Genomic DNA, 25,857 nt, shown 5'->3' on the forward strand with positions numbered 1-25,857 from the left:
TTAACGTAATTTATAGAAATAGGTTATATTTGGGTAAGTGTAACAAAATTAACCGAAAATGAAGGGCAATGTAAGGATACACCAACGCGTTAGGTATCCTGCCGCCGGTGTGAAGTCCGATATTGAGACACTTCTGCAGAAGTTTGTTGACACCAAAAGCGTCAGGTTCGTTCCAATTTCTATCTATTTAGAAACTTGTACACGATAAATGAAAACAAACACGTAAGCTCGATTCAGTGATGTTTGTATTTCCTTCAACGCATAGAATTGAAAAAGCGATTTTAGCTTTGCGTCGAAAATTAATGAATTGATAATTAGTTATACGTATATCTGTTGGCTGTAACTAGTAATGTTTATCAACGTGCTGTCCTTCTTCTAATAATGCTTTTTTCATATAGGTACGAAGAGTTCGTTCGGCTTTGGCGTGAAGGTAATTACTCCTTAATACACGCCGGGCGATCTGGCCTCAGAGAAAACCGAGAATTTGTGGAGGAAACCTTTAAAATTGCGCTCGTCTTTGCGCTACCGCCGTATAGCTTGCAGGTGCAACGTCTATTTTATCTCAATATGTGAACTATGCATCTGAAACCCATGTTTATAATTTTCATCCGTTTTAATACCACTGTTGTCATTTGCTCCATCGTCGACACCATATTTGGTACGTCAAACGCGTTCAAAAGCTGTTTTGATTATACACGCGAACGGCCAAGTGTGGTCATTAAGTATCAAACAGCCAGTGTGACTCCACTTTTCAAGTGACCTGTGTCCATCTAACTGCTTGAATAGAAAGAATTTCATTTTTTTTATTTTGACTGAGTTTGATCAGGATGCAATCGAAAGAAAGTCGTATTGAAATGGAGATTGAAATGGCATCAGAGAATTTGCGGATTATACTTAATTTGTCTACTCTAGCGATTTGAATTGTTTTCCACGCATTATCTCCTTGAGATATCCCTTATAAGGCTTATCAGCGATTTGCCCCTGTCAGAGGTCAATACCTGAGTATATTCAATCACAATCAACGTATTCATCGTTACATTATAATACCGGTTGGCGTATGACACATGCAATTTTGCCTTTTAGGCTGATTGCATTCGACCGTTTCGATGAATTTTAACCCTTTCGCTCTAGAGTTACTTACTTTTAAATTAGGCTTAGCGTTTTAAACTGAAACATATTTCCTGCAAGCAGAATGCAGAATCCAGTAGTTAAATAATTGATTTCAATTATGACATAAATATTTAATGATTCAAATAGTCTCAATCTTCGGTCCGATTCTATCTCTACTTCAGCCAAACCGCCTGTCGTAACAGCAACACATCGACCTTCGTCGTGGTGTCCGATTTGTTTATTGTGAGCTGACGCCAGGCACACAAACGAAATAGTCCTGAATTAGAAATGGACGTTGGTTATTTTGCACGTGGCTGGAAAGATCGCCCCATTTTGGGTTGCCTTCTCGTAGATTTTGAACGAAAATTCGTTGATATTTAAAAAATGGTGTATTTTGTTTTATTTGCAACGTAAATGTAATGAGCTGCAGCATTTAAACGATAATAATATGTTATAGACGTGCCGGTGATTTATACATATTAACTTGAATGTTCACTTATTGTTAGCTCTAATGCAAAGCAAGTTTTATCTTTTTAATTATTCACTACTGTTTGAACATAATTGCACTCTTCAGAGCCGACGCAAGAAATTTGGTAAAGGTCATTTTATTATATTTTATACAGTATTTATTGCAACGACCCATGACATTCTCTCTTGTAACTATCAAGGTTCGTGTCGCTGGGGTCTACACACTTTACGGTTTGTACCACAGCCAACGCTCAAAGCCGAAACAAAAAGTTCGAATCCCGTTATCTTGCTGGAAGGATCTGCTCGACCTCCACGAGGAGGTGAAGAAGCATCGGCACCTGGATGCAGATTACATCATCCGGAAGATGATCCATGATGATGTATTTGAGCATGTCGCCTACCCGGCCCCGCTATCAGTCTGTGAGTACTTTAAGATTTTATGCTGTTTTGTTCAAACCTTTTTGAGAATCATACACACACACACGTGCGGGCTTTGAAATGGCGACAAGTTAGTAAGAAATTGACCAATACTTAAAAGCACGCTTGGTGGAAACCGATATTTGAATGATTAGTTTGTTTTTCAATATGTTGTTGTGTACTTGGCGAAGGTCCACTGGTTAAAAGGGAGTTGTTTTCCGATTCATCCGTTTGGCCGGGTCCAAACTTCCAGACACCTGACTGACTCTTCATCATTCTATTTTCGACATTAAGGTTATTGACAGTCATATATTGGCTACGGCAACACTTTTCTGTTGTTTTTCCGGGGGACCTGTCATTAATTACGAATCTGATTCACATTTTCGTATTAATATCGACGATAATAACGGCGTGACGCAGTGAAAATTCTTATCCTCACATAATTAGTCAGATAACAACGCAACTGGTCAACATCGTTTTGCGAATAACAAACTTCTTGTGGTCACTCTTTGTCGTTTTTATGACCAGTGTTATGACAACCCGTTGTTACCGATTTATATTTAAAGCTGAACATTTCCGCGTACGTAGGAACTTTTCATGCCGTTTTATGAATAAACACCAATTTACTGTATATCAAGACCTTTGGGCTCTGAGCTCTGGAATTCATTGGGGATCATGAGGTTTTGTGAAACCTACTTATCGCTGATGTCGATGTCTGGTTGGTTATCAGCATTCCCCATGTTATCTCGACTTCGTAAATCAATTGGTCACTGCAAGAACGCCTCAATTTAAAAGCGGTCTGCTTTATAGTTTATAACTTGTCAGGCCGAATGGTCATTACGTTGGAAGGGAATTCGGAAACCTGGGATGACTAACACGTGACCGGGTGCGTCACAATAATGTTTGTGAAATGATGCTTATTTGTAAAACAGTCGACTATATTCGATCAAAGAAGGAAATCTCAGTGTCAAGCAAGTGAGAGAAAAACATTTTTGACAAAAAATCTTTCCCCACCGCGTTTTCCCTTTTTAAATGATTGGCATTTCCGCTTTCAGGATCACATGGCCAGTAGGTATTCTCTGTACCACCACACGTCACAGAGTGGTTTCAGAAGAATCTGGGAAAGCTTTTCTTATCGGTAAATGCTGTTTGAATCAATGTCTCGAATATAGTGTAGAATTTTCCCTTGAAAGAGCTGTAAATATTTTAATGTGTGTTTTCACTTCCGAAACACCGTTTGGTGTCGCTGTTTGCTAACTTACGCTGAAAGTCACCACAGATCCACCAATGACGTGGTAAAATGATTCGTCATAGTCTTGTGACGTTAGCTATACTTACTCCCCATATAACTTTGGGAAATAACCAACTACGTAAAATGACCGTGAGTTTTCCTGTTGGGAGAAACGGGCCGTATCAAATCTCGTACACAAGTTGACCCAGATAAAGCTGCACGTTCGTATTTTGAGTAATTTCAATGAACGAATAACATTTTTGACGATGTTGTTTGCGCCATTTTGGGAAAAGGTGGACGTGCACTTTGAGGCTTCGCTATATCGTCGTATCTTCTCCGGTCACCGTTGTTGACCGCAATATCCGTTAAACTTTACACGAAACCCGTAACTTGACTTTCTTAATCCCAGGTGATATTATTAACATCACAAATCCGACATGCCAGCATATGATTAAAAGCCTGATCGTTATCTCGACCTAAAAGTTGAATGGTCTTGGCCAATTTAGCAAGGAACTCAAACATATGACAGATTGTGATAGAATGTAATCTTTAAGCTTTTTTGCGTGGATTGCTTTACCGCTGGTCAGTTTGAGATACGATATCTGTTTACTGTTAATGTTATTTCTAACCCGCCCCGCAGGCAACGCTTCCACCAAAAAATATAAAATCACCACCTATGCTTACGCGCATTAATTCACGCCTACGTTCGACTGCCTGTTATTGCTTAATACTCATTGTGACGTCAAGAAGTGACTGGTAAGTTTTTCGCGAATCGCTGTTTTGCTGTTAGCTATGCAAGCGAAGTTTATGAAAAAGTTGGTGAAATGTCAAACCGCAGGGCAGAAATTTTTGCTTAAAATTTCGAATTTTCGTACCTTTGTCCGAGCTATCACGGCCTAACATGCGGTTTTACTTCGTTATCTTATCACATTAAACTTTGATGGAATTTGTTATGCTAAGCTTAAATTAAGATAGAAGTGAATACTACTACTGCTGATCAACCACACATTTTTAAAATAAGCAGACATTTTTTAACGTATACGCCTTTTAACAGCTTAAAAACGCGACTGATTACAAAAGAAACTAAGTCTGCTCAACAATGCAAACAAAAATAACCTTGAATGAACCCAATTTTATTAACTAAACAACCGAACTAATTCACGCTACTATCGTCAAAGCTCCAGTCTAGGTAAACGCCACAAGAATAAAAAATATCAATCATGTTCGTTATATTCGGTGTCGGCTACAATCTTTTGACGAGTTAACAGTTGTGGTTGGTTCTCGGCTTTTGCCATAATTTCTTTCACGACCACAAACAGAACCACAACCTACTTTGTGGTTTGTAGGGCACAACTGTGGTATATACGGTTACCTGAGCAAATACCCAACGCGTTATTCAAGAGTTTTCTGGTGTCCGCAAAGTGGAGGTGAAATCTGTTGAAACCAGTATTTCAGTTCAATTCAATTTTTCACCAGACACACATAGCTGGCGCAAGGTACTGAAAGACCACGTAAATGCAGTCATTGACTTCTGTCGCCATGGATTCTTTTAACAAAACATTGAATTTATTAAGTAAATTGCAAGGTGCAAATTTATTTGCAGCAGGCCTTGTATGCAAGATCACAAGACGAAACAAAGGGAATACAGCTATCGAGATACACTTGCGACAAGCAGCAAACATTTCAGTAGCAGCCCTGTTAAATTAATCTCGCTTTGGATTTGCCCCATTTAGATTTGATGCAGATTTCTTATAAGTGTTGTTAAATACATAGAATATAAAACCTTTTAAAAGCGCACACAAAACGCAAGCCAAAAAGACAAACAACTCTTCAGGTAAATGAAATCGACACAGAAACGTAAACCAAATTAGAAATCAAACAATAAATCATCCGAAAGTGTTAAATCAATGCGGTGTTGAAGAACTATGTTTAAATTTTTGTCCTGTGTGCAGATTTTGCACTGTATAGCAGGGTATAGCATAGCATAGCCCACTCTGCCAGTGTTCTGTAATGAAGGTGAAGCGAGCCAAGTATGCATTTAAGCATAACGTCACCATAGTAAAACGACTACCCTTTCAGGCCTCTTATTCTCTTTTAGGTATATTGCGCTCAAACCTGAGTCCAGTTTGGCCACTATTTTGCAGAAAAGGGCGCCTCAAACCGGTTCCGTATCAGTGCGTTTGCCTTTCTGTGTATTGCTTATAAGCAGAGGGATCTTTAACCATGACGCAAATTTCGCTTGCTTGACTTTTTGAGACCTCTGTAGTCCCTATAGAGCCCTCCGGCCTGTTTTATCTTTATGAAAAATCTCGTTTTGCTGACTAAGGTAGGCTTGCATGACGCGATGAACAACTAACAAATAAACTGAAGTTAAGCAATTCCGCGTCAGCTTGACCCAGCCTTGCGGAAAGCAGAAAATGTCAGGGAGCGAAACTCTGTATCTTTATGTGCGCGGTACACCTTGTATATATCTTTGATGTCGCACAAGATAGCACTGGAAGAAATATCAAATACACCAAATACTCCCCAACAAGGCTTGCAAATGTAACTGAAGTCTTGTTAGCTTTAATTGGTCGTATAAAGGGGAGTGAATATTTTTTATCTATCAAACAGCAGCGTGTTGGAACGGTATTTACTGGAATAAAAAGCTTGATATTCACCGTACGTTTGACTGTGCCAAAGTGAATACTTTAACGTTTTTAATTACGACTAAAGTCAGTTCACATGTATTTGTCCCAAGTCATAAGACATCTCAAAATATTAACAAAAATTTCTTGCGGTTTTACCAAGGATCTGAAAAGGTCAGAAACAGCGTTTTGTGTTTACCACCTATGCAGAGATTGTCTGCACAGTAGCGGATTTGGCCTCGAAAAACCGCAAGGAACCGAGGTGAATATTTATTTACTTATGTTATCTTATCTTTGAGGTTTCGGGACGTAAATTGCGAACTTGTGTCGTGTAGTCAGTAAAAATTCTTTAGCAAGGTGAAGCCTCAAAAATCTCTGCCTCAGATTTATAAGTGAAATGTTTTTTAATAGGACGTAAACATATTTTCAAATGCACAATTGTCGTTTAATCCGAATATGAAGTTGACGTCGTTAACGCTACTGACATATTAGAGAGATTACCTGTGTCGTTAACGGTATTCATTCTGCGAATATCAGTACTGTATTTGTTTTAGGAAAGTTGTTCAAGTGTGCCATCGCTCGTGTATCCCATGTCGATAGGTATATATGTCAAACTGACCTCTACCCAATATTAATGCGGATGATTTTAAGCGTGAAAGTTGCATTTCCAGATTATTATTCAAATTAAATTTAGCTGCTTTTTCAAGAAAAAGGTTGTCCTTTACTTTTGTAAAGTAAACTTGACTTGCGATTTTAATTAAAATTCGATCTTAACGATTACATTGTAATGGTTGGCAACTTGACGTATACGGTAACACTTTAAAAAAGCGAAAAATAACAAAGAAATCTGTCACGGCCTGTGCCAACGGCCGTATTCGTGTATTCCTCGCACACACGTTGGAGTAATGAGTATGAATGAAAGAACGCGGAAAATTTGCCAATACAATAAACATACCACAAAGTTATTCTCTATCGTTAAAATATCGCTTAGCCTGTCATCTCTGGCTTAACAGAGAAATACCCGCTTTCTATCTTTTAACGGACCGAGGTCCGTGCAAGGCACTAGCCAACGCGAATAAACAACAGCGCTCGATTCATTTGAAAAAGAGAGAATATTAAAACACGTCGTGCCCTTTTCCTGTTGATATATGAAAACGTAGTCGAGATACCTTAGCTGGTACTTGAGGGCCATTCACTAAGCGTAGTGCTTATTGGGTCACAAGCGTTAGCTACCAGTTAACTGCCTACCACAAGTAGGTCATTATACCAAAGGGTTATGCAAAGAACACGACTTAAGTGCTGGTCCGGCAATCGATAAGCCTGTGTTTAGAGTTAGTACATGCTTAGGCATTGCCAATGAAATTTTTCGTTAGTTTTAAGTACTAAAATAATGCGTATGTACAAAAACTAGCTATTAACATACAGCGATTGATAACTTTGAAAAATCGGTCAACGATTAAGAGAAAAAAAATGTTGTAAAACTCGTTCTGTTTGATCCACGTCGGTGAAAACGTAGAATTAGAATTCTAATTCGCCAGCGTATTTCGCTGAGAAGTCGGTCACGGCCACATCAAAGTTGGATTAGAAACTTGGTCGCCTTATTACAACGTACATAAACAACTACATATTAAACGAGTATTATAACAAACGCCAGCATGCATTCAGAACAGGTTCTATTGCAGCACCTGTACATCTAATGACTAATTTCGTAATAGAATATTTAAAGCGTTGTAAATAGGCAACTACTACTAAACGTAAACACGCCGTCAAGCACAAGGTTGTAATATTTATGTAAAAGTACTTGGTTTTCGTTCAAGTTTATTTTAGATATTGTTTATACAGCATTACGTAAGTGAAGTGCTGTAAATACTGTATATGCTTCCTAAATCGAAAAAACGCATCGTAACGGTAATCTTTGCTCTCGTGATATTGAAACATTTTCCTTCAAACTATTTCTGAGATGGCTAACGGGAAAAGAATGTTAAGACGGTGACTATGATCGACAACTTAAGTTGTAATTTCAAGGGAGGAATGAGGTATTTCCAAATTGACTCGTTTACTCCGATATTGGCTGCTCAATATCCAAGCCCCGGCACCCAGTGAAACGTTTTCCGTGGGAAAATACCCATCTCAAATTTAACGCCGCCATGCAATGAACTGTATTTAACTTACGAGATAACTTAGTCTTAGAATAACATTATGGCCCGGTAAGTCGAACAAACTTCATGAATTGCGAAATTCTGTATTCTCGACAATTATGTTAAAAAAGACTTAATATGGCAGATTGAAGAACAACATTAGGCCGAAATGGACTACTATTTAAATTGGCGGCTACCCTTATTTTTTATCGTAACGTATAATTTAAATTTTAATTTGCGTTATTGTCGCGTCTGGGTCTTATTCTGTCGATGTTCACTTTACTACTGTTTGTTGTTGGCAAGATCTATTGTTCTGTGTTAAATACTGTGAACCCTTATTTTGCTTCTATTGTGCACAGGTAAATGAGTCTACAGGGTTTGTTTTTGTTGTTTGCCATCCTGCTACTTTTCCTCGATCAAATTGTAATCATGAAACAATGGTTTCAAAGTTTCTCAGAGAAATTAATTGTTCTCGCGGATAGTGACTTGCTGGCGATTGGCGTATGTCCGTCTTATGTATACCGCCCAAAGCTTCGAAAAATTTTAAGCTTTCATACGGTCGCTTCCAAGAAGTGCATTGTAGGTGAACATCCACATTACACTAGTACACTCATTTCTTTTTTATCGAATTATGGATTGGGCCTTACAGCTACTTCGCGTTAAGTTTCTAAAGCTTGGACAAAAATGTTTTATTTTTTCAAGTTAATAACTTGTTTTAAATCAAACTTCACAAGTTTAGAACAAAGTAATACATTTTCAAATACGTCGCATTTATGACCAATACAGCAAACAAACGCAGAAAGTTTTTTAACTTTGAGATGGCGGGTACAAGTTTTTGTTACAGCTTTTTGGCAAGAGGCTTTCTGCAGTCTCTTTACAAACATAAGAGTATTCATTTTCTGACGTGTGTTTTTCGCGTCACTCAAAATGTGTGTGTACTGTTAGAAGAGACAGGTGAATGACTTAGCGGTTATGGAGTGGTGATTAGACTTATTCCCAGAAATCGCATTTTTCATTTTATATGGGGATTTTGCCCACTGTTTGAGTATTGCGAAAGACTGGGTAATCGTAACTGAAATCTCTCCTAAGCAGTATGACGCAACCGTTGCGGTATGTCAATTTCTGGTATGCTGATCGTAATTTCTTGTAAAATGTGACTCTATCTATTTGCAAATTCCGTCAGAGGAATTTCCTGTGCGGGGTTTCGTAATCACCAAACAGACTACGCATTAGCGGTTGGGTGGCACCCGGCGGTTTCCTTTGCGACATTGTGTCGTCATATTGGAGCTGCATTGTGATTCATAGTGGGGTCACAATAATCAACGATTACGTAGCGTGATTGAAGGTTGCCTTTGTGACCGTGGCCGTGATATCATTATCAGAGTTTAAAATGGCCGCATAATCTGGAAAACACATACGGCCCGGGGGCTGTACAATGAACAATGTACATAGTTTTAGGCGGCCCGCAAAGCAGCAAGGTTTTACGTATGTTGGAACAGGTCCAGCTCGGCTTTTTTCGTCGCCAGTTTTGGTTGAATAAGGTTAAAATATATATACAAACTGACCGCTCTCCGACTTGTAACTTCTCTCTCCTTGTCGCGTTTTCTCATTCTCTTTTTTTCTTTTTCCTGGAATGTCGCTCTTCTTTTTTGGTTGCCTTGCTTCAATTTGGTCCGCTATTGTTTGTTGATCGGGTGTAGTTGTATTTTTCCTTTATTTGCGCGCGCTGCACAGCTCTGTAATCTCTCGTTTGAGTTAAATGATGGAGTATAGTTGATGAGCGCTCAATTTAGCAGGTGCCTTATTCTTGCAAAGCACCTGACATGGCATGTTTATTTGGCTTCAAAGTTCTGTTTTTGCACTAGCGCGACCATTTATTTTTTATCGCGCCAAACGAAATCGTTTTTCTTTTTTATTCGCGCATCAGGTTGTCAATGTATAGCAGAAGGCGAGCTTTGCAGTAACCGCATATCGTACATTGCGGTTGGAAGACGTGTTTGAGGGTCACGAGCTAATTGGTCCTTTCAAATTGAACGATTTTATGTAGAAGTGGTGTTACTTTAGTTTGTACTTAGCTACTCTAGCATTTGTAAGATTTAGGCGTATGTTCCAGGAAGGAATTTTAGTTAAGCCACATTCTATAGGAATTTAGGCTTACTGTGGCAAAAAAACGTAAACATATATTTTTTGTAGGAGATAGATGAAGTATTGACCGAAGTCAAATGGTTTCCAACAGTAGTCGTTCAGGGTGTGATTTTACTTATATGACCAAATCAAATTTGGTAAGATTGCTGCCAAGGATATGTTATTTATAACACCGCGTTCGTCCGTATTTGTCTATTTAGCACTATAGTAGTATTTAGTTTCTACAGTGTAAGTTGGTTATAGATACCCTTTCTAATGAAACAACTGTGTATATGCGTTGTGCATCAATAAGTTTTTCTAAATGTATAATTTCAATAGTTTTTGCCTAAAATTTGTAACTTTGTAAATTTGATTACTGTCGAATATCCTTGTCTTTGTTAAAATCTGTTAACTACACTGCAACATTTGTGAAATTGTTGCAGAAAACATTTAGCCAGGTTTGGTCCGCTAACGCTGTCTTGCATGCTTGAAGTGTGCTGTACGGTCAAACGATTTGCGGTATGTTGTGTACTTGCCTACACGCCTAGTTGAGCTGCGAGCCATTAACATCACTTGGTTTCCGTTGTCCATCTCGTAACCGCGCGTTGGCAATTTTTCTCAACCAATTCGATCTGCTGCCGGATATTGCCCTGTATTTCCAGATGAAATTTTGGCTGTTTGTTCAGTGAGTTACCGGCGCGTGACAGAAGGTGATTATTACGTCATTCGAGAGAGATGATACAGCAATAACAATCGCGTAAATAATTTAACGCGTCCGTTTTATTAGAACTTTGTATTTTTCGGTTAAGTATGACGAATCGAAATGCCTACGTATGTATACGCACGTTGTCCTTTGGAAATTCTCTTTTTCCGTTTTAGCTTAATGAAGTAACAATTTATTTGTGATTCATCCACTGTTTATCGAATTATTGTGTTTAAAATCAGCCTATATAACCCAACTAAACAGAAAGCGGGAAAAAAGAAAAAATATGGTAAATTTTTCTTGAAATCGAACCTTGCCTAATTCAACATTTTAAGTGGACAAGCGACCAAGCGCGTCCACCTCACCAAGGTTTTGCTTTTGGTTTGTTTTGTCTTTTTCATTTTTTAGCTAGCGGAGCTCACATGCTGAATTTGCTTTTTAGTCGAAATAACTTCGGGTCCAGATAGGCATGTTATTGCAAACCGAATAACGTTTTTGGATAACGATTAGAGTTTGGAGAAATGTATTTTTTTTAAAGATGACATTTTGCTAACGTCCGTTTAGCGGAGATATAAGGCTATAGTTACAGGTCCACTAAACAAACAGATAACAGGTTATTCAGTGGGAGCTTTGTTACAATTGTACAGGGAATTTTACCAACGCTGCAATTTCAATATTTATCGTTGTCATATTGGGTTACACTTGAAAAAAACGTCATATTTTTTACTCTATTTCATAGACTCGTTTTATAACGAAGACGACGACGACGGTTTTGTGGAAGATACTGATAATAGTGCTTGGCAAAAAGATTCTAATTTATTGACTAATTTGCTCGACGAAGACAGCCTTGGCCAATTGGCCGCTGTACATAACAAGTACCACCAGCTCAAGTGCCACCTCAATTCATTACGTAAGTGTTGCATGCTTGTAGGCGTATCTTATGCATCTGCGCAACGCTTGCGTGGTCAATAAGGTGAAAGGTATTAAACCTTGAATCGACCTTTAGGACTGTCAAAGATTCCTTTTAAATTCGATATTATTATTCGATAGCTAAAAAATGTTGTCGTAAAAGTTGCTGCAAAACCCACCGCTCATCTTGTATAAAAATTGGAAAAACTCGCACTGTTCTGAAAATTGAACGTTTTGAAAACAAAAGTGTCTTAAAAAAAAAAAATCTTATTTATGGTTAACCAAAGTTAACCCCATAAAAAACGTTAAATGCTTTTCAAAGTGCATAGTTTGAGGTTGAATTTGCAACTGCGATGTGGATTGCTGTTGACCTGGAACGTTGTATTACGTTGCTTGGGCGTGTTAATGCTTGGCCAACCAGGACTAGGCGTTCAGCTAGCTTCTACAATTGCGTTAAGTCCAAAGAAAGATATTTTGTTTACTCGGCGATATGCGCTAGTTAAATTTTTACATTACTTGGCACTTGCATGCAATCCACAAGCGCTTGTCATTTTGGCTTGCAAGAAGCAAGGCGTTAGACCAAAGTTCGTTTTAAAACACCCTGTTTGCCGTTTTGTTTAAACATGCCTTAACGCAATTGCGAAATTGTCGATGTCTTTTAGAAAGACATTACCAATACCAACTTATTTCCTCGCTATTGTCCGCATTTGACATCGTTTTATGGCTTATTTTAATTGAAAAACAAAACGATATGGTTGAGTATCGTCTCGTTAACCTTAATAAAAGACTTATACGTGACGGTTAAAAACATATCATACCGTATATAGTAAAGAACAACGACCCTTCCGCCAGATTAATCATGAATTTGGTGTTACGAAATCAATAATTGCGCAACAGGTGTTGTGCGCATCAGACTAGTTTATGGTCGTAAATAAAAGTGATTTTACATTTTATTTTTTTCTTTGTTAGGCGGAGGAGACCCTAATAAGCCAAGTACATCGCTCGACTTGATTCAAAACGACCTTGTCGATACGATCATCACTCACGCTCAAGAACCAGAAATTGTAGTTACATCGCCAACCAGGAACCGAAAAAAGACAGGAAGGTATGTTGAAACACAAAAGAAAATTTGCATCCATATTGTTCGGTGGACTTACAGGATAATTAGATTTTCCTTTTTGCACAGTAGGAAGCTCTCGGCAGGATCTTCCGAAGTATCAGCAAGCGAGAGAGCGCAGCGTGTCAGCGAAATAAAACAAAGAGCTCTGAAGTCGAAAGTAAACACAAGCTCCAGGTCACTTAGGTACCACACCTAACTACAGTTTTGCCCTCAGCTGTTAAGTTTGCCGTAGAGATTATCTAGGCGAGCTTTCTGTTTGTGTAGCGTGCCAGTTCAATGCAGTAGCGGACGCGAAACCCCAACCGCATTGTCTCGCGCGCTATCTAATAAACGTTTGCGCTTGTTCGAATCACACGTGTACCGAGTTTCTTGCATTTTCGCTTTTCGTTCGCAGTTATGACGACATGTGGTGACGATGCGATCAGGTTACAATATTTGACGAGGAACTGGCCACATTTCAAGCCCGAAGAAGTACCGACTACCTTTCCACAGTTTTCCAACGAGTTTAGCAGCAACGATATGACTAACCACGACATGGCAAAGTTGCAAGAACAAGCTGCCTTGGTCAATAACGGCGTCGATAACCATGTTATGGCTGCTATCCTGAGGCATAGATTAGAGATGTGTCTGTCCCAAATAAACCAACCGCAGAACGCAAATGATGGTAACTTAAGTTTTAAAGAGGAGCAACCCCCGATTATTGCTATTCCACCACCCAACCACAACCAGCAGATGAAACTGGAAAATATTGACAACGCCAAAGAAGTCATGCAGCAACTGGTAGCAGATAAAAGCAACTCACAGCCATACAACTCTTCCTTACCCTGGCCTAACCTGATGGCCATGGCTGTTAATCGTAACGCCAATGGAATGGACTCTTCCAAAGCGGCATTTCTTGCTGGTTTCGAAAATCAGAATCAGGAGTCTCGGAGCCATGGCTTGCAAGGACTGGGGACACTTTTGCCCCCTCCTCCACTGATCCCAGTCACTACCCTTCCGATGCTGACTCCTCATGTCATTGCAGCATCATTTGCTGCTAGCTCTTCCACCTCTTCCCATGTTACTACCTCATCTCCGTTGGATCTTACGAGAGCTCTCAACGAAGGCAATCCTAAGCATACTTCCTCAAGCGGTGACAGCAAGATTCAACCGCTTGACTTACGAACATGCAGTAGAAAACGTCAACTGAGTGAAGAAATGGACGTCACACCTGCTCATCTTTCACATGCAATCCTTCAAGGCGCTCCTGATCAACAGATGGCTTTTCCAATCTCTTCTTCAGCTTATCTCCCTTCCTCACAACCAGCCACCAGCACCACATCCGCCTTTTCCGCGATGAGCACTCAGCAGATCGCCGCCTTGGCTCCCTACTTGCAAAACAACGCCATAATGCGAGCCATGTATGGACAGCAACTTCAAAACATGAACCCGATCATGCAGAATGGAGCCAATCAGGATTACATGCGGAAGTGGCTTCTGGCAACTGCTCAACAGCATCATCAAGCGGCCGCAGTGCAATCTCCATCGCAAAAACGGCCAAGACTGGTAAGACAATTCATAGGAAGTAACATTACAGAGCTTTGAACATTTAACTCTCGTTTGCACATGACATTCGTTGAGTAGTTTCTTTAATCAGTTTGTTTTGCAACAGGACGAGATGGCGCAGCAACAAAACAAGCAACGTTTGTCGTTCCATTCATACAGTGCTGCAGGCAAGGATATTCAGATGGCCAATAGACGAAACGAATCGCCAGGTCCGAATTCGCCGTCTAATCTGCATTCCTCTAAGAATTCCGGGAACGGAACAACCGGAAAGAGATACAAAAGATACGCCAAGCCACCATACTCCTACGTATCTCTTATCACTCTGGCCATCTTGTCATCACCAGAGAAAAAATTACGTTTGTCTCAAATCCTGAAACGAATCGCGGAAATGTTTCCGTTTTTTAACGGAACCTACCAGGGCTGGAGGGATTCAGTTCGTCACAATTTATCACAAAACGAATGCTTTGTCAAGGTACCTAACGAAGTTGGTGTTTGATCTACCGCAACAGTAAAGCTCGCAGCTGATTTAAATAGTAAAATTTGCATTTTGCTAGTTATTTGCATATATTTCTGTTCAACGAATTTATTCGATAGCTAAAACGCTTTTGTCCCTTTATAGGTATTGAAAAACCCGTACCGCCCGACGGCTAAAGGAAATTACTGGACTGTAAACATTACTGCCATACCTCATGAGCTGCTACTGCGTCAGAATACACTGGTATCCCGTTTCGCACAAGATTCCGGTTTTCGATTCAGAAAAGACCTTACAGAGATTTTCGATCTTTCAACCGGACAAGTGAAGATCGATATGCCGCGACGTATGCTTAGCGGCACTGGTCTCATCGACGACCCAGCTACAGTTATGGAAGCTCTACTGTTGGAACAAAAGAAAGATGATGAGCCTGTCTGCCCAATCCCGGCTTTAACGGGAAAAGTTTACTCCCTCCTGGATATATTTGTGCAAGATGACGTCCATGATGACGTTGCGCTTCGCATGTCAAATAGCAACAACAGATGGGGAAGCAAAAGCGCACGATCACGTTCTAATGCTCATGCACAGAAACCAATGATCCAAGTATCTGCCCAACAGAATGATTTCACACCGCATGTTTACCCACAGTATGACTCGCAGAAGCTTGCGATGCAAAACTCCAACCCGGCCACTTTAAATCAACTTAACAACAACCAAGTTCAAGCGCAGAAAGAATTCTGGTCAAAAGCACTCTCTGGCCAGATCCCAGCTCTTCCTGGACTCCCATTCCTGCAGAATTACTTTGCTAAAGCACATCAGGGGAATGGCATCCTTTCCAATATTCTTCTACAAACGCAGGAGCCCAACGATCAAGGACGCTCTGTTCCAGCTTGCAGTTCTTCAGACAAACTGAACCCAACTTCACCAAAAGAAGACAAAGTGGCTGATGTCGCTGATGATGAGCTTCAATTGAGTAATTGGAATCAGGGGGGAGAGAAGCGCAACAGACGCAAGAGCATGCAGCCAACTAGGCGCTATTCACAAGATAAGGAAAATGTCAAGGAAGAAAATCCTCTTTCTCCAAACTCACGTGTTGGATCATTTGTGGATAGTGGGATTGTTGGATCTATGTCTCCAAGATCTCCAACTCGTTCTTTCTCTAGCGATGCAGATGCTATCTCTGGGCCACCTGTCATCGAGCAGTCTCCTTTTGTTCGCTCTAGGTCCTCGGATCTTTTAACGGAGACCATTGCCTCCTCACCACGTGAAGTCCAGGAGGATGTTGTGCCGACCTCTCCTGTGAGGTTTCCACCAACCTTTCAGCGCTTTAATCCATGTCCTCCTGTAGAGGCGGGAAAGATGATGTGATCACATAGCTGAGATTTTAGTCCTATGCATGTAGCGTGTAGTGTCGAGGCGCCTTGGCGCTCTTCTGCTTCTCAGGGACACAACTAATGGCAGGGAAGTTCATCACGTCAGGACCTGAACGTAACGATCCTTCGATTTTTCACCTTTTATAATGAAAAACTACAAGGCAAAGGGTTACAGTGCTTAAATGCAGAAAACTATTTGCCACCTATCTATGCGTTTGTTGCTATCTCATAATACACAAGTGATTTTTGTATATATTGAATGTCGAACAATGTGTGCTATATTTTGCCAATTCTTTCGGTTGCTTGCGTGTGCTTTTGCTATCGTTATTGTGTAATTAACATCATGATTTTTGCGTTGTCAGACAATCACTCAATTGCAGTTAGTTTTTTTTAGCTATTAACGTGTTTTAGTTTAGCAATGGTCGCTAAATTTGTCATTTTACTGTAAATTCCATTCTTAAGTTTATAGATTTCATATCCAGAGAGTTAACGCTACATTCCTCTTGTCACCATCATCCATGCAGGTCAAACAACACGTTTTGGACCTCAGAGTATTGTTTCCTGCTTTGACCACATTTCTGTATATAAGCTTATAGTTAGTATATCGTACTAATCCCCCATCTTTATTATTATTCTTAACTTTATAAACATTGTGTGTCATCGTTTGTACTGCTAACCATCCCACTACGCTAGCTCGCCTTTTGTCGCTTTTTAATCAGGGATTTTCTGTTGATGCCAGTAATTCTTACTCTCTTGGCGTGGCTGAATGCTCCGATCAATGAGCTTTTTGTCTTGTTTCTTGGCGTTACCTCTTCAAGTGTAACCTTATTTTAACCAACACTCGTCTTCACGAATCAGTACCTCAGCAAGCTTACACGGTTTACACCCAGGACCTTAAGTCGGATTATGTTAAAGCAATAATATTTATTAAACCTGACCACTTTCGCTGGGCGGTAGCTTCCAGATGTCGTATGCAATATTATTTCTTTCAGTTGCAGTACTGGTGAAATATCCTCTATCTCACAATGCAATAAACTATCGGCAGGCAATAATTTAGATTTGACCCATCTTACGTATATTTCACATGTTTTCAGCCTAATGCGTTTTTCAAAAACCTTACGTTAAAATTGAAAGAATGCTTTTCCCCATTTTATTTCTTGCGAATACCATATGCCTCAGTTTCTTTTTTGTTGCTGTTTGTAGCAGTGGTGCCGGTCAGAATCGGTGCAAGAATTTTGCAAAGTTGCAATTTCTGAAAAACTCTTCTATTTTGTCAAAGTAACATGAATATTCATATTCCATAATGTACGCTGCCTTTTCAATTTTTGTTACAGTATTTGTTTGTTAAGTGGAACGCCAAAGAAATTTTTTTTGTTACTGATGAAGTGAATTGCTTAAAAAAGGTGTGCAAATGGCTCCCGATACATTACTTTCTTGGTTGGGCAGCTCATTTGCTTTCTTTCTTTGCTTTAACGATTTTACTTACCTCAGTTAAATTTTTCGTATACATTAAACTGCAACATACCTCAAAGAATTGGCGTGTTAATATGCTTGTAATAATATATACATTGTTATTCTGTCCCTGTTACCTAAACGAGCCGTTTTCGCCGTTTTGGACTATTTACCTTTATTCGTCAGGTTGTTTTTTACTTGATTTTTCTCACAAAAAGACGACGATCGAATATGCGAGTTATCAATAAATAACAACATGTAACCCCAAATTGTTTGTGTGCTGCGTTCTCCCAAATTTTAAGCACAGCCTAGGAAGGAGAACAGAGATTTTACAGCTGGCTCCGCTAATAACATCGATAGACCAGTGATATGCAAGTTAAACAACAAGATCTTAAAAAGAAATAGGTCAGTGTATGTGTGCAGTGTAAATATTTTTGTCGCACAAGCACGCTGTTATATGTAGGGGTAGTAATGCCTGACCAGCGGATGGTCCACTGATAAACACAGCCCTGGACTCTGACGTGTAATATAGGCTTTGGTGTGTGTTTCCTAACCCCAATCCCATAACAGTTCTCATGATACGCTATAATGACGTGTTAAATAACTACGGTATTGCGTTTTTAAAAGTTGGCTTCGCAAGGGATTACTGTCACACGACCGTCTTGCCGTGAAGTTATAAATTACGTGCTATCTAACTTTGATCACTAGTTGGCCGTCGCCAAAGTGTCCGTAATTTACCGCCAATAACATTAAAACAACAGCTAAAGTCGGAAGGCAATTTGGTTATGAACTCGGGTGACATAACATTTGATTTGTCGAACTCAGTTCAACTACGACTCAAGCCAATTATTGCCAAAGCTGATATGTTTTCATATATAACATTAAGATTGACCGCGCACTTCTAAAATTACCAAAATAATCTTGATAAATTTCAACCCAGCATGCATTACGGCTGCCCTGCCCGTGGGCTCTTATATCGTCATAGTTAACTTGACCGCGCTGACCAAACGGAATGTCCAGCACTTGTTTACCTCCAAAACTTCTAGAATATTCTACGTTAGAATCCAGGAACATAAAATTGCTGCCTATAGAACTGGGCAAATGTTTAGAACGAGTGTTGTTTGGCAATTGCGAAATCCCATAATGATATCTATTCTAAGCCATATTTTTAACACTTTCAATAAATGTTTGCGCGACAATAAATTGATAACGACAAACATAATTTCTTCTTGCTACATGTGTTTTTATGTATCTATTGTACGAGATACCGGACATCAATTCCTGTCATCGAATTAAACATTGACTCTAAAAACGTATATATTTTGTTATCATTGACGTCGTATATTACATCTACAACAACACTTGGCCGCAAATAAAACTTGGAATTCCACACAAACCAGTAGCTTAAAGTTACTGAGAAACCGACAATAGACCTTACTTAACCTTGTTGGCTTAAGTTACTATGTGTGAGTGCTTAGGTAAAGTCGCTTTTGCAATCTCTTGTTAATCATGTTTCTATTTATTTTGTAGGTATCTGAACCAAGGTGTGGAGGAGGAAAAAGACGAAACAACAGTTCGAACACCGCAACGCAACAAGCGTGGTCGTCCGTTTAAGACCATCTTAAAGGCAAAGGTTCCAAGAAGGTATAATGACGTAATTGCACATTGATATTTACGCCAAACTTCGACCGCCTTTGTAACATAGCGTTGTTGTTGTCCAGTTCTGTTAATTTGATTTGTGTAATTTTCCGACGATGAATTCAAATTTTTTACATCTTCAGGCGCTTCCCATTTCAGGAAGACTAAGACCCGTGTTTTTCACTGTGGTGTCGGATTTTAAAACTGAATTCCGAAACTTTGGAAATAACGTTAACCTCTTGATTTTAGATCTAAGTTAAAGTGATTTTACTTCCTATAATAATCAGAAATTGTAATAACGAAATTAACCTACGTCAAAGACCACACTGGTATTTCGAGGAATTCATTTGGGTTTATAAATTCGTCAAATGTCACTGACATTGAATTGCACTGTGTTTAATAAGCAAAGTGGAAAATGTGAATCTTGGAAAAACCCGAGTATGCTATTATGAGAGTCTGACCAACTCTCAATTATAATTATTGTTTTAAAAAAATAATTATCACAAGATGACGTCACAGCGACCTTGCCGTAATTATCCTCCATTTTCCAATTGTAGATTGCGCGTTGTTTGCGTAATTTATGAAACGTTGACACACTCGAGCTACATAACCACGGGAAATATAAGGAGATTTGAATTATTGTAAAATATTCATCTTCGTTTATCGAAAGTCTCAACAGTATAACATAGAGCTTGAAGAAATTCCAAAAATGGTTTATGCACAACATGACTATGAATTTCTTCACCCATTTGAATTGCACCCACACGGAATTTACATCTAAGTTTTCGATTGGCAAACTTCGTGGTGTGTTAACACATAATAACCGGTCTTATAAGATAGTAATTAAAACTAAAGTAGTGACAAAGAGTTCCCACCAAATAAATTATGCTCATGGGTGCAATACCTTGGTTACCGTTATACGCATGCGACATAGGACTGAATTTGGGCAAAATTGTTATTGCGACGGACAAGCCTTTTTGCCTAATTACTACCACGCCAGTAGTATTAATACCGTCTAATTAAATGAGGAAAACGTATAGTACTTGAGCTGGCAGCAATCCAGTGATTTGTACTTTAAAAAATGTGTATAAAAACTCTATAGCTTTTTTGCCCAGATAACGTCGCCTTCTAATCAAAGATTTTATGTTTGTTGTTACGTTTTTTAGGTGAATTTATTTTGTTGGATATATATTTAAGGGTTGTTAAGTTTTGTAATTTATTATATTTTATATCAACTAACGTATATTTTACTTTGCCATATTTTCTGTAAATTTCCAGGAAATTTTATGTCTTACTTCTGAATGAAATATGATATTTAGAAGTTCACGAGATTCAGATGAATCGAGCGAAGATGACGTCATAACAGGCATCATCACGCCAGCTGATCCTGGTACGGCGAAGAAGCGAGCTTCCAGGAAAGCAAAAAAGGTTTTGAGTTTTCTCCAGATAATTAAAGTGACCTGATGAGTTCGCCACAAATTTAGCTTATGGCTTTGATTTCGAGCGAACCAGATGTCTTAAACAATGTGCAAATTGCCCGAAATTGCTCTCGACTCTGTGTTGATTTCTGAATATGCAGAACGGGTTTCCGGTGCAGTCTCAAACTCTTGGCAACTAGTTGTGACCGACCAGGCCTTAAACTCGGTTTTGTCTCTGTTACTGTCAGGAACGGATATTAAATTTTCAATGTTTTCTAACGCAAAAATGGCGTGATTAATTTTGTTTTTCGTTTATTACTGTAATAATATAAATTTATCAGGGAAATCGCGCGAAATACACCCACACAACAAACAAATTAATGCACTTTAAATTGTCAGAACACGTGGTGTTTGTGTTATGTTTTCGAGAAAAGTATGGGATTTCTCCGCCTGCAACCAATATCTAATTTTAATTTCCAGCAAGCCCACAACAAAATGACAAAGCTAGTCCTCGGTAACCATGGCAGCGACGATGACGACATCGATTTGCGGGAAGAAGACAGCGATGACGAATATGATGTAGCAGAGGAATGCGCCCGTGAACTGAACACAAATCGACGGTGTGTTCTCTCTCTCTCTTGCTATTAATATTTGCTTCCGATGACGAAACGAGTCAGTCTTCGTTGTGTAATACCCTTGTTGTTTTGCCCATAAAATTCGTCCATCGTTACGTTACGACATTCGCTCGTGACTAAGGCACCCGATTGTTTTTTATCTGATAAAGTTTTGAGAATTCCCTGTGGTCAGTGTATTGTTACGTCATGCTGGATTAACCTGTGGTTCATCGACCTGGCCTGATACACAAACATGTTTATCGCCTCTACTTGAAGTTGACTAATGAGCCTTTGGCGGGTCTGATGTTGTGCACGAATCTCGCCACTGCTTTCATCTCTTTTAATACACTGACTTTTCCAGAACATTCCGCAGCGCCCTGAAGCGAGTCAAGCAAGCACAGATTTCATTGGCTGACTCGGAAGAAGGCGGTGCCCCATCGGCCAGTGAAGAATCGAGAAAATCGTGAGTTCAAGGAACAGTTTATGTATTACTGTTTATAACCGGTCCAAGCTGGAAATAACCAAACTTTGTTTTCCACGAATCAATGTGGTGTTTCGCGTTACGCATTCTTAATGAATTACTGTACAAATCTATTCGGACAAGTTGCAAGCGAATTTGGTGAACATGTTTACCGGTTCGGCGTGTTGGTACAGCCATCTAGCGTTCTATAAAGGTCATTGAGTTTTTCGTCACACTGCACGTGGCTCATTTGTCACGTTCGGTTTTATGTGTATAGCGAATCGCAGACGAGTTTTGTTTGCTACCGTCTTGATTATACGGCAGCGTTGGTAATTGCATTTGAATGTGAAGTCATTTGACGTAATCTCTTTTTCAGACTTATATTTTGACCAAATACGGTAATAATCCAAGTTTTTTTGTCTTGTTTTTGTCCGCAATATAATATTTTCGCCAGATTGTCGAAATCTGTATCAGCCGCACCTGACTCCGCTAAAAGGAGAAAACTCCGTTCAAGTGACCCATCTCCGCTCAATATTTCGCCAGATGCCACCAAGCAAAGCACGGATCACGTATGTGGAAGTTCTAACTAATTATTCAAAAGCAAATGAGTAAAAAACATCTGCGCTTACGTGCTATTGTTGGAATACAACTGTCAAAAAGCGTCTTTCCTTTATCTTGTTTACGAGCTATTTCCAACTTTCAAAGTGGACTCGGGCAAAAATGACATTTATATCCGCAGGTGGCGGAGATTTCTTCATACCAAGAACATGCTCTACCCACGATTGGCAGAAAAACACGTGCCAGGACGGCTTGCAGCACCGCAGGATCGCCTATTGAAGCGGTACCAAAGCCACGCAGTCTAGAGGTAAATTCTTTCAGTTCATTGACCTTTACCCTACTTCATTATTGTACACAATACCTCATGCTGAATGGTTTGGTGTTTATCACTTTATTATAGTGCTTGGGTCCACGGTGTCTGATGATTAAGGGCACCTGTAATTTGTTGTTAATGTTACTTTATTGCAATCGATTACTGTGAGTGTGAACGTCTTGTTTTTCGTGATGTTTTACAAACGGGGACGATGTCCCTTCACACGATAAAATTTGTGCTTTACGTATCCTGTGACATCATAGGAAAGGGGAACAACCATTTCGTCATCGACAAAAAAGAGGAGAAAATCTAAAGCGAAAATCGAGGATGACACACCAGTCAAATCATCATCCGTACATACCGCGACTATACTGGTCAGGTTACTTTTTAAATGATATATTTCCCAAATCATCTTTTTTCCAGTTATGTATAACCCCGGAAATGATACAATGGAAGCTGAAATACTAACGTTAGCGCTACTAGTAAGATCTAGTCTTATCTTTATTAAGCGATGTTGATGATGTAATAATGAAATCTATTTCCTCGTGGCGTATATAATCAATTGCCAAACTTTCTATTTTGATGTAATACCTCGTACATTGATCGTTTGACATTCTCCTAACTTCATCACTATCAAAGCAAGAGTAATTATTTTAACCAGCTACTCGCATGTGCCAAAAAATTGCGATTCATCGTCACGTGAACTTTGAATAATAGAAAACGGATGAGGTTGCTCCTCCTGTTGACGACACAGCGTGTATCCTGGAATCACCGGATGAAGATGTTGATACTCGTCCAATTACTCCATCCGCTAAACGATTCAATCCCAAGCATCAAAATATCCATTTACCCAGCACGGATGAAAGCCTTGCAATAGAGGTGAGATTGTGTTTGGTTTAACGAAATGTACAGTTATGTCCGTAACTATATCTTACCCGAGTAAATAATACAACGTGCCACAGGAGTCAGGGATCACCAAAAATTTTTCTTTACTAATGTCTTTGTCAGCTTTACGGTTTTATACTTAATAAATTTTTATTAAAAACGTCAGCCAGCAGCTTCCTACGGTTAGTGCTTTTTTTAAACTCTCAATTTGTTTATTTGGCAAAAACTAAAGATTTAGTTAAGAAGAAAGTGTTGGGAAATGCGAGTTTTTTCTTGGCCCTTGTAATTCTTTTTTGAAAACAATTCTTCCCTTTGCAATTCAATTCTTGTATATTTCTTGTATATATATTCTTGTATATAGGAAACCTTGTATATTTGGACGAAAAGGGTGTATAGAAAAGATTTTCATCGCAAAAGAAAAACTCTTTTCTGTCTCTCTTTCAGCTCAAACCAAACGAACTGGTTGCTTTCAGACCCTTGCCGAAGTACCGCGAGCGCCCACTGGTGGGAAAAGTTGTTTCTTTTACAGAAACCGAAGTGGACGTCACGTGGTGGATGGGAACTTACACAAAGAAGTGGTACGTTTGGTCAACTGGTAAAGGAAATGCACGTAAGGTAGAAAGAGAGAAGATTTCGAGAGAAGATGTTATTCTGGCCGGGTTTCAGTTTACTGCCAGCAACAAACTGCCCGTACAAGTAGCGAAGACTTTGCGGAGAATGTACGCCCGACTTCAACCAAAGCCAATAAACTTGTAATACAGTCGTACAATGTAGATGATTTTTCTTTGATTTCAATGTTTCATTTTTGATTGTGTAGCAAAGTGACCGGTTTCATAATAATGCTGAAAATACCGTTGACGTTACGGGAATTGAGTTTAGTTGAAATTTCCTTGCTTTTTTGTTTGCCAGGTGTGGATAATGAATTTGAAGTTGACCACTAATCACTCGCTTTAGTTTTTGCATCACTTGATTAAATTTGATTAATTGCAATATCAGGTTTATCAGACACAATATGTACCCAGACTGTTTGTTCGTGATGGGTGGTGGGGTTAGTGGTCAGAAAAATTTGAGACTGCAGTCAGTCACGTAAGTCTTTGTCAACGCAGTTGGGAAAGAATATTTCAGTAATATAAGCTTATTATCATCACCATGCGGATAGTTTTCCCTTAAATTAAGCCGCATGTTATCAAAAATTATTTAATTGATTGTCATCTTAGGGATTCGTGACCAGTACGAGAATAAGTAGAATTGTCCTTCTTCACTATCTTCGGTCCACGGACAAAGATGCGGAGACGTGTTGATGGTCGGAAATTTGAACGTGTTCACAATTTACGTACACGCTGGATAAAGCAAATTATTCTGACACATATGGCTAACCATATTCGACTTGAGTGCTCGGTGTGGACGAACCAAATAAATCATAGGCTAATAATTAGTGTTGTTCAGTTACATTTCATATAAAAACAAGTGTTTAAAGTTACTGAAACAGGTATTCCTTATGCAAAAGCTTGGGTCACGAGTGATTGTTATAAATAATAAATAAACCAGGGCTTTGGAGCCGGAGCCGTGTATTTTCAACGGAGCAGGAGCCGGAGCTCTACGTGAAATTCAAATGGAGCTGGAACCAGTTGTTTGAAAAATAGCTCCGGCTCCGATGTATTTCATAACATGCTATGCTACTTATAGCCTACTACTATTGACTAAATTCACATAATTTAACAGCAACCCTTCACAAAAGTAAGAATTGCTGGGGATTTGGCAGTAGAGCAATCACATGTTCATAGCTGCAACCGATGGTACTGACTATAGTGACTGACCCATTGAGCTAGATATTCCAAATTGAGCGTTCATCCTTCAACCTCCTTTTTTGACGTAATGGAGCCGGAGCAGTGTTATCAATGAGCTCCGGAGCTGTAGCTGGATATAAATTATAATTTATGATAAAAGAGAACGCCGGAACTGGATCTGGAGCAATTTAACATTTACACCTGCTCCAAAGCCCTGAAATAAACGCACGGAGAAAGAACTAGAAAATCAAAATAAAAATTAAGAGAAAAAGTTCAATCATTTTGTAAACTCTGTTCAAGCGATATAATTTGTAATTTTGCGGCTCTTCAGTCTTCGATGGCGATGACGCGATAAAAGCATTTGTAATTTTTCTATGGTATTCTATTTTGGGGAGGCTATTTTTGGGCATTTGGTTGACGCTAAGCCACTGGATCTGGACTACCACGATTAAAACCCTTGTTACAGCAAATATTTGATGTATCTTGAAATTTCCA

General features: G+C 39.3%; 1 protein-coding gene across 5 annotated transcripts; it reads left to right on the forward strand.

Moving 5' to 3' along the window:
* Positions 1-24: 24 nt before the first annotated feature.
* Positions 25-24,565, forward strand: LOC143463139 (uncharacterized). 5 transcript variants are annotated; one of them, XM_076961545.1, is made up of 15 exons: positions 25-165; positions 399-543; positions 1,779-1,998; positions 11,558-11,728; positions 12,697-12,832; positions 12,914-13,030; positions 19,220-19,333; positions 20,647-20,755; positions 21,226-21,365; positions 21,721-21,822; positions 22,274-22,388; positions 22,559-22,684; positions 22,954-23,064; positions 23,408-23,569; positions 24,020-24,565. In XM_076961545.1, exons 1-15 carry the CDS (start codon positions 59-61, stop codon positions 24,329-24,331), a joined length of 2,187 nt encoding a protein of 728 aa, XP_076817660.1. In that variant the 5' UTR covers positions 25-58; the 3' UTR covers positions 24,332-24,565. The 5 variants fall into 5 exon arrangements, with proteins under 5 accessions (XP_076817660.1, XP_076817668.1, XP_076817676.1 ...); XM_076961553.1 differs by having other exon boundaries at positions 12,917-13,030; XM_076961561.1 differs by having other exon boundaries at positions 22,954-23,069; positions 24,020-24,161.
* Positions 24,566-25,857: the final 1,292 nt, after the last annotated feature.

The sequence above is a fragment of the Clavelina lepadiformis genome, chromosome 1 (assembly GCF_947623445.1).
Source record: "Clavelina lepadiformis chromosome 1, kaClaLepa1.1, whole genome shotgun sequence".
Classification (NCBI taxonomy): domain Eukaryota; kingdom Metazoa; phylum Chordata; class Ascidiacea; order Aplousobranchia; family Clavelinidae; genus Clavelina; species Clavelina lepadiformis.

Excerpts from the sequence above, each read along its gene's own strand:
- LOC143463139 (XM_076961535.1), top strand. The coding sequence starts at position 13,244 with ATGACGACATGTGGTGACGATGCGATCAGGTTACAATATTTGACGAGG. Across the intron at positions 14,393-14,498 it reads CGCAAAAACGGCCAAGACTG|GACGAGATGGCGCAGCAACA; the intron begins GTAAGACAATTC and ends GTTTTGCAACAG. Across the intron at positions 14,865-15,011 it reads AAAACGAATGCTTTGTCAAG|GTATTGAAAAACCCGTACCG; the intron begins GTACCTAACGAA and ends GTCCCTTTATAG.